At 35.9% G+C, this 16,961-nt stretch overlaps 1 protein-coding gene across 1 annotated transcript; it reads left to right on the forward strand.

The window, feature by feature from the left end:
* The first annotated feature begins 651 nt into the window (after window positions 1-651).
* Window positions 652-15,086, forward strand: LOC110797374 (uncharacterized). Its single transcript, XM_022002488.2, has 8 exons — window positions 652-1,003; window positions 1,144-2,545; window positions 7,983-8,101; window positions 11,674-12,300; window positions 12,890-13,190; window positions 14,216-14,381; window positions 14,461-14,557; window positions 14,746-15,086. Exons 2-8 carry the CDS (start codon window positions 1,412-1,414, stop codon window positions 14,861-14,863), a joined length of 2,562 nt encoding a protein of 853 aa, XP_021858180.1. The 5' UTR covers window positions 652-1,003; window positions 1,144-1,411; the 3' UTR covers window positions 14,864-15,086.
* Window positions 15,087-16,961: the final 1,875 nt, after the last annotated feature.

A 16,961-nucleotide genomic window follows, 5' to 3' on the forward strand; every position in this document is an offset into this window, starting at 1 on the left:
TTATTTATTATTATTAATATTATAATTTTTATTATTATTTATAATAATAATAATAATTTTTATTATTATTTATTTTTTATAATAATAATAATAATAATTTATTTTTTATTATTTATTATTTATTACCGTTTCATTAAGTTATTTACGCTTTGAAAATGTGTCCAACAACCAAAACTTTGACCATAAATTCTCACTATTATATATCAAAAATTATCATGAGATAATCTTGTTAGATTCGTCTCAAAATGTATTTTATGAATATTAACTTTTTATAATTTTTTATCATACAAAATTAAATATATTAATGTTCAAACATTGCACCGGAGTCCGTGCAAATAGTAAGTGTAAATATCTTTTTGAAACGGAGGTAGTATATATTATTTTATAATTATTATTATTGTTAATATATATTTATTAATAATAAGTTTCAAGAAGTTCCAATAAGTTCAGATAAGTTCCAATAAATTTCAATAAGTTCAGATTAATAAATATTAGATAAATTCAGATAAGTTCAGGTTAAATAAGTTGAAAAGAACGCACCCTTACAAAATTATATCCCATTGTAAATAGGGGCAAGATTCGAGATTGAAAAATCAGATTGAAAAACAAAAAGGAACAAAAACAATGTTGATGACGTGTACATTATTGGGTAGATCGGCGCTCCTCTCTTTTCACCCCTGCTTCTCACTGGTCTCCTTGTCTTCCTTTTTGGTTTTTGAGAGATCGCCGGTCTCCTTCACAGAAAACCAAACATCATCATTTATTCATTTACTAATCCACAAAAATAAAAATAAATCAAACAAATTTTATCATCAATTTATTTAATTTAATTAAATTCTTTAAAGACCATTTCTGTGATCTTTCACCCATTTTTCTCTCTCTTCGATATCCATGAAAGATTTCTTGCGCAATTCTTCGAATTATTAAAAGCTCATATGTTGGGATTTGGGTTTGTTCAATACTATAAGTACGAATTGAAATTGAGAAGAAGGCGGCTTCCAAGGTACGCTTCTCCATTTTCGAGTGCCCTAAAGTTGTTTAATTTTGTTGTTTTGGTATTTATAATTAGGAATTTGATTCTGAGTTGCTTAACTTTTTAGTTGGGGTATTGATGTTTTCTCCTTTTTGTTTAAATATGATCAGGTATGTTTGGAATGATGAATCAAAGTATAGGGTGCTGCTGTTGTTTTTGTGAATTTTGAGTTTTATTCACGAATGAATTGGGGTTTTTGTTGTTATAATTATTGAGATTGGATGGGTTTTTGTCCAGTGGATTGTGGGTGTTTTTGATGTGAAGAGGGTTTGTTGTGTTTCATTTTGTTCGAGCTTTCGAGGCCGTTAAAGTTTGGGGTTTTGAGGTTGTGGGTTTTGTGAGTTTGGGTGTAGTGTGTTTGTGTGTGGCTAGGTGAAGATGACAGATGTCCGGCCATTGCAGCAAAAGTCTGAGAGCGCGACTGATGCTCGGGTGGATTTTGAGCGTGACCTAGAGGAGCTTATGCGTGGGCATTTGGATGATTGTATGTCATATGCCACGTGCAGCTCAGCTCGTTATACCGAGGATGAGGACGAGGAGGGTGATCAGCTTGTGCGTAGAAGGCGAAGGTCTGACCTTGAAGGGGATGATTTAGCGGAGTCTTCTGCTGCTAGGAGACGACACTCAAGAAGGGTGGCAGCAAGGCAAGCACAAGAAATGATTACCACTATTGAGAGGCGGAACCGGGAGTCGGAATTGATGGCTCTTGCAGGCTTGCATCCTGTTTCTATGCTTGATTATTCCTTTTTAAGGGAATCTCAGTCTCCAACTTCACGGAGGCAGAGAACTGTAGAAAGGCCAAGTACTCGGGCTTCTGCTCTCTTGCAAATGTGGCGAGAATTGGAGGATGATCACGTGTTGAATCGCGCCAGAGAGAGGCTGAGGCATGAGAGGAGTGTGGATAGCAATACTGACGTCTCAACCATAACAATGTCGGAAAGCAGGGCAGAGGAAAACCAGGGTAGTGTGGTGGGTGCAAGTGAGAGTGAGCATGATTTCGGGGCTTGGTCTCATGATCAGATGGGGACCCACATTGAACAAGCAGATAATAGCAATTCTAGCAGAGAGCAATCTCCTGATATTGGTGATGTGGAGAGTGAGAGGGTGAGGCAGATTGTGCGTGGATGGATGGAGAGTGGGATAAGTGAACGCTCTTCTGATGCCATGCAGAGGAATAATAGTCCTAGAGAAGAATGGCTTGGTGAGACCGAGCGTGAACGGGTCAGGCTTGTGAGAGAGTGGGTGCATACGTCCAGTCAGCAAAGAACACGGGGAGGACGAAGAGAAGATCAACTTGCTGGATTAGGCGGCCAGGTTGATCGAGTTCAAGCTGGCCTTGTTAGCCATGAAGAAGGCCAGCCAGAGCATATTCGGAGAGATATGTTGAGATTACGCGGAAGGCAAGCTTTGATCGACCTTCTTATGAGAATAGAACGTGAAAGACAGGGGGAGCTTCAGGTATTATTAGAGCATCGGGCTGTTTCAGATTTTGCTCATCGTAATCGCATTCAGGTTAGTTGCCTTATCTTTCTGTTATTTATTGAAAGGAAATTCTAATTGTTTATTTGTTATTAGGAAAAGCATTATTTGGCCATGCCCATGTTGATAATCTGTGATGACTGATGAGGATACTGTTACAAAATAACTAAGTATCAGATATTCAGATCAACCAAACTGAACAAATGATATGTCAAGATCATCCTGTTTACACATAATGATTACCCATTTCCTGCTGGACATGGAAGCTTGTATGAATCATGAAGTAGTAAAATGTTGTATAGCAGAGAGAGAGGTAGGGAGAGAAATTCATGTAAATTTTGCAGTTAGCTAAATGTTGGATTAAAAAATCTCACATATGCTAAAAACTGAACTAAAAAGAAACTAAGCATATGCTTAAGGAAAAAATTGATTCTAATAATCCCACCGTCCAGTCTTCTTAAAACAGTCTCACCTTTTGATTTACTATGAATAATCTAACCTATGGTGGGTAACTGGGTATCTTCTAATATTGGTCCATAACCTGTAGTTTACCAGTATAGAAGGTAAAAATGACACGTGTTGTAGTTAATTAGCCTACAAACTTTAAACAAACAAAATAAAACAAAAATATGTTTAGTCCCCTTTCCTTCGTTTTTAACTTCAGTTCCCTGAATTTCCATCTCACCTGAAATCTCTCTTCACCTCACTTCCCTCATTTCCAACAGCCACCCTCCATGGCGTCCAACGTCCCAACCACACACCCAGCCAAACCCGCCTTCTTTTTCTTCTTTAATCTCACCCCATTAATTTTCTCCTGTAAAACGTTGCTTCTATTAGCACAACGACCTATCATTATTCAAGATTATGCAAAAAAACTAAAAATCAAAGACATTATATTGATTATGATTAATTGGTAGTCGCCCATTACAATGTTCTAATTTCGTCATCCAAATTAATTGCTCTTAAACCTCAATTATTCCTCTGCTTAATTTCTTCGTGAGGACCATCCGCTCACTCTTCCGCCGAATTTTGATTGGAAAATTTTCACACCCACCATCTAAAGTCATTACTCACCACAATCAATTACTGGAATTCGCAACTGATCCCAATATCTACAGTTCCTTCCTCGTTCCTCTATTCTCCACAGTTTTTGGCCGACTCTATCTTATCGCCGGAGTTTATTTATTATTGCTGATTAGCTGCTCCGAGTACTGTCGCTGCTCTATTTTGATGTTGTTTGTTGCTTCTATTTCGGAGAAATTAAATTTGGGTAGCATGAACAAAAATAAAGTTTGGCAATTGAAATCCACATGAGAATCTATATACTTTACTAATTCAAAAAGTGGGAGTTTTCTATAAAAGTAGACTTATGGAGGTTGTATAGGACAGGATGTTTTTTAAAAGTAGATGAAGCCTAGTGGTTGTGTAGGGAAAGTTGTTGTGGTGGCTGAAGTTGGATGTCAAGGAGGAGTTAATGTTGACGGTGACCAAGGAAAGGGGTGGGATGAAGAATATATTTTTTTAATAAAATAATAGATTATCTGTTATTTAGGTTGAATGTTGTTACAAACCAATATGGGAAGGTACCCACAAAGGTTGGATTATTCATAGTTAATCAAAAGGTGAGACTGTTTTAAGAAGGCCGGACAACGGTGGTATTATTATAATCAATTTTTACTATGCTAAAAAGTAAAAGATGAACAAAAAAGAAACTTAAGCACTCAATTCTTCCTTAGTTACAGAAGAGGAAGGCCGTTGACAAAGAATAGAGAATTGGCTGCTCTTATTTTTGAGCTTAGGCTCATTGTGTCTGAATGAGTTTATGATCTGTAAGTTGACCTGCACTAAAGAAATATTGGGCAGTTTCTGTACCTGGATATTTTAGCTTTTGATACAAAGGGCTGTGAAAACCTCTTAGGCATCTACAATCGTTTGATTGTAAAATAATAGCGAATACATGAAAAGCTATGGCGAACGATAATGTGTCGGAAATACAGTTGGAGATTGCAATATTGAGCTGACTACCTTTTGTAGTTCACTTTTGGAGGGAACCACCTTGTGTTTTGTGTTTTCTGATTATTAACCACCTTTTGTTGTTTCAAAATTGATTTTCTCACATATTGGAGGATGATTGTAAGAGTCTATGAGAGTTGGTTTAGTATCTTATGGACAATTCATTCGACACATAGATAGCTTAAACTTCGTTGACTAGGATACTTCTGTAAAAATTGTACAAACTGGAAAATTGTTATCTTTATATTTATTTGTGGCTCCATAATCGAGTTATCTTTCTCTTAGATTGGGTGCGTTTTCTTATGATATTAGGACCTTGCTTATTTGACCTTGGCTTTAAAGGAGGTTAGCATAAGATTGAGTTATCTTTGTGTTAGATTGGGTACGTTTTCTTATGATATTAGGACCTTGCTTATTTGACCTTGGCTTTAAAGGAGGTTAGCATAAGATTGGCTTTTGTACATTGTCCAAGATTCCCTGCTGTTGCCCGTGGTGGGAGTCCAGGACCTTCAAGTCTTAAACTCTTAATCTTCGTGTGACCGATCATCCCAAAAGACTAGCTGAGCAGCAGTGTTAGAGTGAATTGGTTCCTTTCCCTTTCTCCACTTTGAATGAATTGGTTCACATTTAGTCCCTGAATCTTGATTACTAATGTTGTGTAAAAGAGACATTTTTGTTATATGCTGTGAAAAGTGTTTGAAATTCCTTGAAAGTTGAAACATTTTGACAAAATAAGAAGCATTATGCAGTATCCAACTTTTTCAGATATAGGATTTGTAGTGTTACCTAATTCCCGAACACGAACCACGAATCGAAAAGGCGGATTATAACATGAAAGTGGTACATTTTTTTTCTTAATTTAGCAAATCAGGCAGTGAACCTCAAACAGTCAAACCTATACCAAGCTTGTTATAGCAAATTAAAAACCTACATCTTAAATTGAACGATTTCATTAACTGATATGGAAGGGGTATGGAACGTTGTGGATTTTGGTAATTGAAGAGAGGTGACTTTGAAGATTGTGTTCTGTCCGTCTCGATGTTCACTATTAGCTGGTGGTGGGCATGATGCATATCGTATGTGATAGAGTATAAAACTAATCTTGGGCCTTCAGCCATCAGCTTAAGCTTTTGGTTGAGTTGGTCCTCTGACATGGTATCAGAGCCAGCGTGACGCAAAGGTCACGGATTCAAATCTCATCCACCCCTCCTTTCAAAGTGGAATATTTCGCGATGGGTATGAGGAGACCTATGTTGCATCCACACTTCAAGACCATAGGGCTTTCATGCGAGGGGGCGTGATAGAGTATAAAACTAATCTTGGGGCTTCAACCATCAGCTTAAGCTTTTGGTTGAGTTGGTCCTCTGACAGTATGGTTGGAGGAAGATTGGAAGACATTATGACATAGGAAAAAGTAGCAGGGTGTGCGGAAGATGCCATAACTAAGAAAAGGAGTGTGATCATTATTCAAAGCAAGAAGGGATAAATTTTGTTTCAAACTCCCAAGAGCAATTCTTTTTCTTTATTTTTGAACTGCTAAAAGCCTTTCTTATAACATTATATAATCATTTCCTTTTTCATACTCCCCTGCTCCTTAATGTTCTACTCACTTACTTTGAGTCAAAGCAAACAAAGTCTGACCATATTTTGTGACTTCTACATAAGAAAATATTATGATGTGGGATCTTGTAAGATTCGTCACAATGTGTATTTTGAAAATTTCAAGTTTTTATAATTTTTACTATTACATAATTTGAGATATAAATGGTACAAAATGTGCATTGGTGACCGCGAAAAAAAGTGAGTAGAACATTTAAGGAGGAAAAGAATATTGGCCTTGTTTGGCAAATGGCTTTTTGCTGGCTTTTTGGTTGGCTTTTGGTTGTTGGCTTTTTAATCTGGTCAAACAGCCAAAAAATATGTTTGGTAACTGGCTTTTTAGCTTGCTTAAAAGCCAGCTTTTCCGCCAAAAATGAAAAGCTAGTAACACTAGCTTTTTGGAGTTGGCTTTTGGCTTTTCACTATCTAAATTACCTTTTTGTCCTTGTTTTTACTAATTAATTAATAATTAATGATTAATGATTAATGATTAATGATTAAAAATTAATAATTAATTATTAATTATTAATAATTTATAACTAATAACTAATAACTAAAAGTTAATAATAACGGAGTATTAATTAATGACTAATAATTAAAAGTGAATAATTAATAATTAATAATTAATTAATGAATAATTAAATAATTAATAATTAATTAATTATTAATTAATAATTAATAATTAATTAATGAATAATTAAATAATTAATAATTAATAATTAATAATTAATATTAATTTAATTATTATTAATTATTAATTATAATTATCAATCATTGATTATTAATTATTAGTTATTAATTATTACTCCGTAATTAGTAATTGAAATAATAATTTATTAATACTATTGCATAAAGTAATTTATTTTTAATTTGTATTTTATTTATTCGTAATTACGTTTTACTCCGTACATAATACAAAGTATGTATTGAAAAATGAATAAAAGACATTAAATGTCCTTAAATGTCATTTTACATAGCTACAGCCAACAGCCAACAACTGATTTTACCAAACATATTTGTAACCAATCCATAGTCAAACAACCAACAAAAGCAGCCAACTTGAACAGCCAGTCAAACCAGCCAAGTAAAACAGCCGACAGCCAACAGCCAATTGCCAAACAGGGCCATTATATTTCACTATTATTTTCAGTAGGGGAAAATCTGAAATATTTTTAAACTAACATTGCAAGGTGCCAGCCAAGTATACCAATTGTAGCAGCTCTAGCGCCCATTGAATTTAGGCTGTTTGCTATCAATTACAGTAGTAGATCTTTATATAATTTCTTTCTTACTCATGATTTTATTTTTATTCTTTGTCAACTCTCCCAGTCTTTTAAAACACCCTTGTTCTCCCCATTCTTTAGTGTTTGGTTTGAAAAAGCTCATAATACTTATTTGATGATGTCAAGATTGATCATGTGTTGTTGGTTGTTATTTTGAAGATGATTGAGCTTCATATAATTCTTTTTTCCTTTCTCTTTATCATTCATTTTTGTGGAGTGGTTGTCATTAGTGGTGCTTGTTGAAAAGGGATCTTGCATTCATTGCATGTTACCATCTTGTAATGATAAACAAAATGCTAACAGCTTACTTGCAGAGTAGTGACATTATCTTTAGCAAAAACTGTATGGAGATCCAGATATGGACCATATAGTGTTGCGGATATGTTAATCCAGTGTTTGTGAAGTGCTAGAATGATTGAAGAGATGCCGTTCTCTGTTCTTGCAATTAGTTTTATCCACAGTCCACTATCACTTCTTGAATTTATACTACTATATTAATTTTTAATACTCCTTAGAAAGGCTGCACTTAGCTTGTCAGGAAATTTATAAAAATTCATTTGTGATTTGTTATCCAGTCATTACTCAGAGGTAGGTTTTTGAGGACTGAAAGAACAACCGAGGATGAAAGACCGCCTTCGGTTGCTGCAAGAGAACTACTTCAGTTGAGACAAAGAAACACTGTTTCTGATTTGAGGTGTGCTCATTCTTTCATTGTTTACATTGTGTCTCCTATATCTGTGATTGAAAATTCAATGCCTTACCCTGGAAGAATGTTATTGATTGTTCCTTATATGCCAGTAAAAAACCTGCTATGCTATGCGTACTGGTTCAGACCATTATTATTTGTAATAAATTGACATCAGAAGTTTCAACTATGGGCAGAGTTTGAAAAAGTCCCAACTTTGATCAACTTAGGACGATCCCAACTTAGGGGTATCATCTCAAGACGGTCCTCAGCCATGCTTAAACTGCTCAATCGGTTAATATAGTCACACGAATATGAGCAGGGGTTGATTGAAGAAAGAAATAAAGGTAGCAGGGCAGGTTTTTGTGGCTATTATTAACCTGCTGAGCAGGTTAATTACGCATGAGGCCTAATGAGATGATAACCCTACAAGTTGAGACCACTATGAGTTAATCAAAAGTTGGGACCTTTTAAAGCAGGCGACCCATAGTTGGGACTGCTGTGCTTATGTCAATTTTCCTTATTCTTTTTCTTTTGTGTGAAGAATAGATATTTCTTGACCATATTTTGTACAGAATATCCTTAACTTTCACCAGTAACTGCTGCTGTTCCTTTTGCGTGTGTTGTAAAGTGCACATATATTACGTATGCCCATTTCAGTTAAATTATGTCAGTTAAGAAGAATAGTCTGTGTTGTTGAAGTCGATACTGGTCATGAATTACTACTGCAGGCTGGCTCCGACCATTTTTTTTGGGTGAACTTTGTGATCTTGCAGTGGTTGGTACTGGTTCATTTCAGTTGGTTCTACTGTTTACTGGTCTCTCCCATGCCCCAAGTGTACCGCATTTATGATGTCACTTCTTGAATTCCTTAGTTATCTTTTATCACTCAGTATAGTGTCGGCTATTTGGATGTTATTTTAGGAAGCTTTGCAGTATATAGGTGTGTACAGCTTTTGAATTTTTGTTTGTTCATGAGATTGTGAATTTCTCATGGTTGTTATTCATGCTGATGCAAGATTCTAAATATCTTTTATTTCAATGTATACATGTGCACATTTTTATTTATTTATTTCAAATTTTATCCAATAATATGGTGCTATGATTACTGTAGACTGGCTTTTGGTACATATATTTTTGAGTTGTGAGCTAGTGGTGGTGAGCACCGTGCTGTTGCAATTAAATTTTACTGTTGTACACTTGTGCAAGCTCTTTGAATTCAAGTTAGTTGTGTACCAGATTTAGTGATTTCACTTCTTTAAATGTCAAGGGAATCTCTATCATTTTGTATTGTGCAAACATTTGGATGTTGTTTTTGGGAGCACTTAGGTATCCCAAGCTTGGGAATCTTTTTTGTTAAGAATAAGTTTGTACTAGCAGCTGTTTAAAGGACGAAAATTCCCCTTGCATTATAAATCATGTTTGGCTCTTTATTTTTGTGTTTCACCTACCTCTATTCCTCTCATCCTCCTATTAGAGCTGAAATTATATAAATATGAATCTATCACTTCACATGAAAGTTAGGATATTTAGGAGATAGTAGAGATAAGAGAATCGAAGATAGAGATCAGCATATGCTTTAGTTTTTGCCATTAACAACCTCGACATTCATTTGGCCTTTTTTCATTTTACGAAAATAGCAGGGAAGAGTATTCTAAGTGTGTGGATTGTTTCCTTTTCATGGAAATATACTTTTCAAAACTGTTTATCTTTCATCAAAGGCAACATTGTATCTCACTTTTGTATGATAAAACTGGGTGACTTGGTTATTCTTGCATGTGTGAAGTACGAGTTCTGTTGTCCTTGCTATTCGATTCCAGGAATATCAGAAGCTAAAATCTTCATTACACCTTGTATATTTTAATTTCTTCACCAAAAGATAAAGGGATTCCTCAAATGTCCATAAATACGGTGTATCTTGCACATGGTACACCTTCATATTTTTTGTGCATTTGCTCATTCACTAGGAACTCTTCCAAATTAGATGACAAGAAAAATAATAGCTCTGGGGAGTATAAAGGAAGTCAGGATTATATCACCAATATTTTAGAAGATTGGAAAAGTGTCAGTTCCTTGACCAAAATCTAATGCAAGTAGACACCAGAAAAAAATAAAAAAATCTACCAAAAGGAGCCAAGTACTGAAATCAAGTTAGCAGGGGTACATCCATAATTTTGGTGTTCCAATTGCTATTGTCAATAAACTAATCAAATCCTAATTTCTGCATATTCAGTTTTGGTAAACCGCATCTGTTGAAAATGAAAGTTCAGACAAAACTGAACTCCTGTGGCCCAATCTTGAAGCTGTAGCCTGGTCGTTAAGTTACATGCAGCTGCAAGCACCTAACCTAAGCAATTGAGTGATTAGGCTGAGAAATAAGTTCAGAGGGAGAATCTAGATGAAGAGAGAGAGAGAGAGAGAGAATAGGTAGATTAGAGAGAGAGAGGTTCTCGGAGGAATGGATGTTAGTGAAACAAAGAAAAGGGTAAAAGAGACAAACCATGGCTGAATAACGCAGAAGAACTGATGAACTTATGTGCCTCTATATGAGGAGTTTTGATGTACTCCCTCCGTTTTCTTTTAAATGTGTCACTTGCCTAGTTCAGCCGTGTTTTTTACATGGGGAAGGCCGGGCAGTCAAGATTTCGTGGACTTCTGTATTTGGTAGCTCTCTACCATATTTTATTAGTTGTCTCTCTATTAATCCTCACTAATATTTTATTGTTTATCTCTCTCTAATGGTGTCCACTTAAATAATTAAAAAAACCACTATCTTTCACATGCTCTCTCTTCATGGTCCCCATTGTTCTTTTATTAGAATAATGCTCTGTTCTATTGAACTTATTTTGTCTGAAATTATATTATCTGAACTTAACTGAATTTAACTGAACTTATCAGAACTTAACTGAACTTATCTGACTTATTTTGTCTGTTAGTGAAAATGTCTGAATTTTTTTTTTTTTTTTAATCTGAACTTATTTTGTCCGAAATAAGTCGAACAGAACATAGCCTAAGCAAATCACCACTTGCACAATATAATACTGTAACCAATGAACTTTCCTAAAACTCCGTGCATTTACATGTGTTGCATGTAAAGAAAACGGAGGGAGTATTCTTTTTGTTAAGTATGCATTTTGTTGCAAGTTCATTTATTTTGAACTTTTTTGTTTTCGCGAGGGATTGATTTTTCTCCAGGCCATTACCTGTTTAATTTGATGCAAGCTACAACCACACTTTGATTTTGTTGTATGTATCAACTGAATTACAATAGTAGAGGTACCTTATTACATAATGTCTCTCGTTTTTCTTCCCCCATTATGATTGTTTAATAAATCTATTTTTTTTCCAGTGGATTTCCTATGCATATCTTTTTCTATGATTATTTTTATTTTGTCACTTGGTTATTGTTTGTTAAATTTTGTCACTTGGTTTATTTGTATGGTACACTGTCAATTCAAAACTGGGGTGGATAATGGGTGGATAGCAGTGTACTTGGATCTTATCTAGGAATCACCGGATATTTATTTTTTGTGCTCAAATTATATAATGAATGGGAGTTTTACACCGTATCCCTTTTTCAGGGAAGGTTTCCGCTCTAGAGAGTCTAGACTAGAAACTATTGTACATGGTCAAGCAAGCAGTAACTCTGAGGCCTCATTTGGCGATCCAGGAAGTAATTTTCCAAATGATCAGGACCAAGTTGGCATTCCAATGGATGTTCAGGTTTGGAATTCTGACCAACTGCAATCAAGGATCCCTGGTGATGGGGTTGGTGAGTTCACAAGTAATACCATAAACATGTCTGGTGAAGCCTCTGCTGATATCATGACTGGGGAAGAAAGTGCTATACCGAGGGGGGATTGGCAGGAACAGGTTACAGGAGATGATCAGAGGAACTCACTGCAGTCAAATGCTGTGGAGCTTAATCAATGGAGTGATAACCCCCAATCAAATATTGTTGGTAATTGGCAGGAAGCTGCAGCGTGGCGGCGGGATTCTCAGGGAAATGATGGTGAGGAAGAGAGTACTTTAACTGGTCAACAGATTTGGCGTGACAATGGTTCTCGAGCAACATTGGGGAGTTGGTCTCGAGGGCCTTCTAATACTCTACGGATTCGACGTGCAATTCCAATTAGACAAATCAATAGATTTCACCCTCCTGACGATGACAACGTCTACAGCATGGAGCTTCGTGAATTGCTTAGCAGGTAGGCCTGCCCTCTTGTGTATTAATTTACGTGAGTACTAATTTTGAATCTGGCGTAATACACATTTATTTTGTTTTTTTGAGATTCGTATACAAGTGTTTTGCCAATTTGATCAAGTGAAATTAGCTAAATAATATTAAAAAATATGTTCTATTTGTATTAACGTTTCAATTATGTTATCTGATGTAATGATCGCCTTGTAAACATCCATTTTTACAGCTATTGACACTAAAGTTGCATGTATTCTACATACGATATAATAATCTTAGAATTTAGAAGATTATAATTTTTGTTTTTTCTTTACTCTTATTTATTTTAATATGGGTTCACAAGGAGAAGGTTTTTTAAGAATTTATATGTATTTTAATTTGGAAGTTTAAGGTTTTAGTAGATTAGCGTGTTGAAATTAATTCATTTGGGAATTTGATGGATCTGTAGTGGCCTAGTTGGCAAGAATGAATTCTTTCGAGTTAATTATTCTAAGGTGAACATGAAATTTGTGCTTGACAACATGCCATGTTGAGTTGGGCGTTCTTGTTTTAAAATGATAGTCATCTGTATCAGCTGAAGTTTGTTCCCCTTCTTTCAGGAGGAGCGTTTCAACTCTTCTTCATAGTGGATTTCGAGAAAGTTTGGACCAATTGATTCAATCTTATGTGCAAAGGCAAGGTCGTGCGCCAGTCGAATGGGATGTGCATAGAAATTTGCCCTCTTCTGCTACATTACGGCATGATCAGGAGTCTCAACCGGAGGAATCAAATGCCAGTGATACAGTCAATAGAATACCTCTTGTCAATCCATCTCCACCAGTGCCACCCCCTCAGCCCCTCTGGCAACAAAATACACATCATGCTAACTGGTCTAGGCATGGCATGCATCGTTCAGAGCTGGTAAGCCAATTTGCATTCATCATATTCAGTCTCTGTTCCAATTATCTGTATAGCCATTATTGTTTTTGATTCCATGTGGTATAAACTCGTTAGGTAAGAAATAGTTAACGGTACAGATTTTAGGCAGTTTTAGTTGTTTCCCCTAGAGGACACCTTTGTCCTCTTGCTGTTTTCGACTTTATGATGTTGTGAAAGCTTTAGGGTACTGTCTAAAGAAATCCACTTTGAATTATTCCAAGTGATTAAAGACTAATCCTACTCTAAAAACCTTCCATTACTCCTGTGGAGAGTAGGAAGACATATCTGCCTAAGATAAATGTGTGAACCTTTCAAGGAATCACTTCTAACAAACTCTTTGTAAATTTTAACTTCACAAAGTAAAGATATTAGGACACCAACTAAGATTAGGAAGCTTGCTAACAACAACTCATAGCCGTGATAACCATTCTTGCCACCCAAGTCTCCTCTTCTGCATTAAGCCCAACTATAACACATGGACCAGTACCATTGACAGTACTACCGACAGTGCTTCAGCACTAAACCGTCGTAAAATTCATATGAATTAGAACAAGAACAACTTAAACCTTAAAGGTCTATGATACAAACTAAACTAAGTAAAATCGAACATGTTCATGTTGACTTGAAGAATGAAAATCACATTATCTCTAGGAATCCATTAAAGATTGAAAATGACACTTGGAATCTCATCAATAAGAAGGATCGAATGATGTTGAAGTGTAGTCAAGTCTAAATAAGAGATGAAGAATATGGAGAGATGTGACCTATTGAGATGGCTAGTGTTAGCAGATCCCTTTAGTTATATATATATTATTGTTGTTTTATGTTGGCATGCACTTACTTAGAGATGGATGGGAATGAGGTTTGTGATCTTTTGTTGGATATTCTAACCCTTTATGTTTTTACGAGAGAAAGTTTATTGCTTAGATGTGTAGAGAGCTCATATTTAAAACAACTCGTTATGATTTTATGATATTGGGTCTGGTCTTGACAATTGATTTTGGCAGGAGTGGGAGATGATGAATGATCTTCGAGCAGATGTTGCTAGGCTCCAGCAAGGTATGAACCACATGCAAAGGATGTTAGAAGCCTGCATGGACATGCAGGTTGAGTTGCAGCGTTCTGTACGGCAAGAGGTTTCAGCAGCACTTAATCGATTTACTGGTGGACAAGGTTCTCATTAATCACTCTTGTATTTTCTTTCTGGTAAAAGATGTAAACAAATAACAAAATGACCACTGCTATTGTTTAGATGCTGAGACTTCAGAGGACGGCTCCAGATGGGGACATGTGAGGAAAGGGACATGTTGTATTTGTTGTGACAACCATATTGATTCTCTATTGTACAGGTAAATGTTTATTTCTACTTTAGTTGCTAACACTTGCGTTATTTTAGGAGACACACGCATGGGCACTTTTCTATCTCATCGCATGAGTCTCCCAAAATACCGTTGATTCAGAAAAACAAACTTGAAATTCAAGAGTTGAGTGAGACGTTGATGATTTCTGGTTGTTGCATGGTTTGTTTTATCCACAGATGTGGCCACATGTGCACCTGTTTGAAGTGTGCGAATGAGTTGGTTCGTGGTGGAGGCAAGTGCCCTCTGTGCAGGGCACCCATTGTGGAGGTCATCCGAGCTTATTCAATACTGTAATGTAAATAATGAAATATTTGTAAGGGGAATGAAAGGAAAAGGGAATAAGCCTAAGTGAAGAGTATGAGTGATGAGTTTTTATTGTTAGCCATTCCCATTCGATAGAGCTCTCCATGGCTTTCCATCTAATGCCCATTGTTCCTCTTATTATGCACTCGGTTTATTATTTGCCGTTTTTTATTTTGCATTCCCTCAATAATATGTGGCCAATTCTTTCCCATTATTCCAATTGCATTTTGCTTTGAATCTGCTTCTAATGTAAAACAAATTACAATATCAACATAGGTTTAGCAAAACCAATAATCATCAATCACATCAACTTTAGAACTTGATGTAGATATGTAGTCTTAATTTGGATTACGTAGTTTGACAAACATGTTAAATTTAAAAATTCTTAACACTGTTGACATTGACCTTTGTATAGTAGTTATACTCCGTATAATATATCTACAAACTTTTAGAAAAGACGGTCTTTCTGTCAGACCGCCTTGTTGGCACCTAAGCTGCCACGTGGATTGCTGACATACACGTGACATCAACTTCTTTTTTGAAAAAATATATACGCATTTAACAATTTTATTTCATTTTATAACCCTAATTCGTTTCTCTCTCCTAAAAACCCTCTGCGTTTCTCTCTCCTTCAAATCGCCGCCACTCTCTCGATCCTCAAATGTCGACGGCGACGAAGAACGGTGATGGCGAAGCATTTCTCTCTCCTTGAAATTGCCGTCTCTCCCTCTCGATCCTCAAATTTCTAAGGTGGTGGAGAACGGCGGTGGCGAACCCGAACTCGCCGCGAGCAAGGAGAGATCCTCGATCTCTTCCTCTCTCCTCTTGATACTCTCTACCTCAAAACCGCTTCGATGACGACGACAAGATCGAGAATGAATCAACAACGAGGTAATTCTTCTATCTCTCTCCTCCATTGTCCTTCATCTTCTGGTTTTAGGTTTTTTAATTTTTCAGCTTTTTTTTTATTAATGTTGTTGATTTTAGAAATTAAGTTTTTGAATTTTTCGATTTTCTTTGTTACTTTTGTAGATCTCATAGGAGGTGGCGGTGAGGCACTACTTTCGCCGTCGATGATGAACGACGAGCTACTGCTTCCAATCTGTATACGGCAATCACTGATTCGGTGGTTGCCACGCGAAGGAATAACAATTGGTTTTGGGTGGGTGGTCGGTGTTGTTGATGGTGGTCGTTGTTTCCCCTGCTTCAGGATCTTTGGCAACATTGGCAATCAATCCAACAGCTGAGATTCTTGTTCCACGTACTCGTATAATCCACGAGGAGATAGCATATCGATATACTGCGGAAACTAGCTCCAGATGCCATCTTCAATTGACTACCACCAAAGAGCTACAGGATCGCAATTTTTAGCAATTTCAGCATCACTCCACCAAGAGTAGAACTATTTAGTTTGATTGGCTGCTATGTCGTTAAGAATAATTTGGCACAAATTATGATTAATTTAATTATTCATGTTTTAGTCAAGTAAATTGTCGTTTTAGTTATACTAGTTGTTGGTAAAAAAATTTATTTTGTAGAAATATACGTAAAGAAGATAACATCTACAAATTTAGGGTAAATGCTAGAAAAACAATGCAACAGTTTAATTTGCATATAATTGATAACATGAATTATAAGTACGTTTTCAATATAAGTGTCATTATTATTATAGCATCCACAAACAACATTAAACATTAAACTCTCCACAATTGTTATTATAGCATTATAAATGCAACATTAACGACGTGTTTCTAAGATAAAGTTTCTTAGTACACGTTTACAATATAGGTGTCGTCATTGATATTGAAGCATCCACATATAACACTTAACCCTCTACAATTTCAGTACTCGCGAAGCTTCTGATGGGGTTTGAGTCACTAAATTATCCATATATCTCCCTTATTCATTCTTTCAACAAGTGAATTCCTTATACTTGGGTGGGCAATGGGGCATCTAGTTTTCCATTTATACTTGATCCTGGTCAAGTAAGTTGCCACTGGTGAATTGAGATTGCTGAAGTGATCTTCTTGTATGCATAATATTTATATTTGATCCCTTTGACAGGATACTGAAAGCCAAGTTTCCAAAA

This window comes from Spinacia oleracea, chromosome 4, assembly GCF_020520425.1.
Source record: "Spinacia oleracea cultivar Varoflay chromosome 4, BTI_SOV_V1, whole genome shotgun sequence".
NCBI lineage: Eukaryota > Viridiplantae > Streptophyta > Magnoliopsida > Caryophyllales > Amaranthaceae > Spinacia > Spinacia oleracea.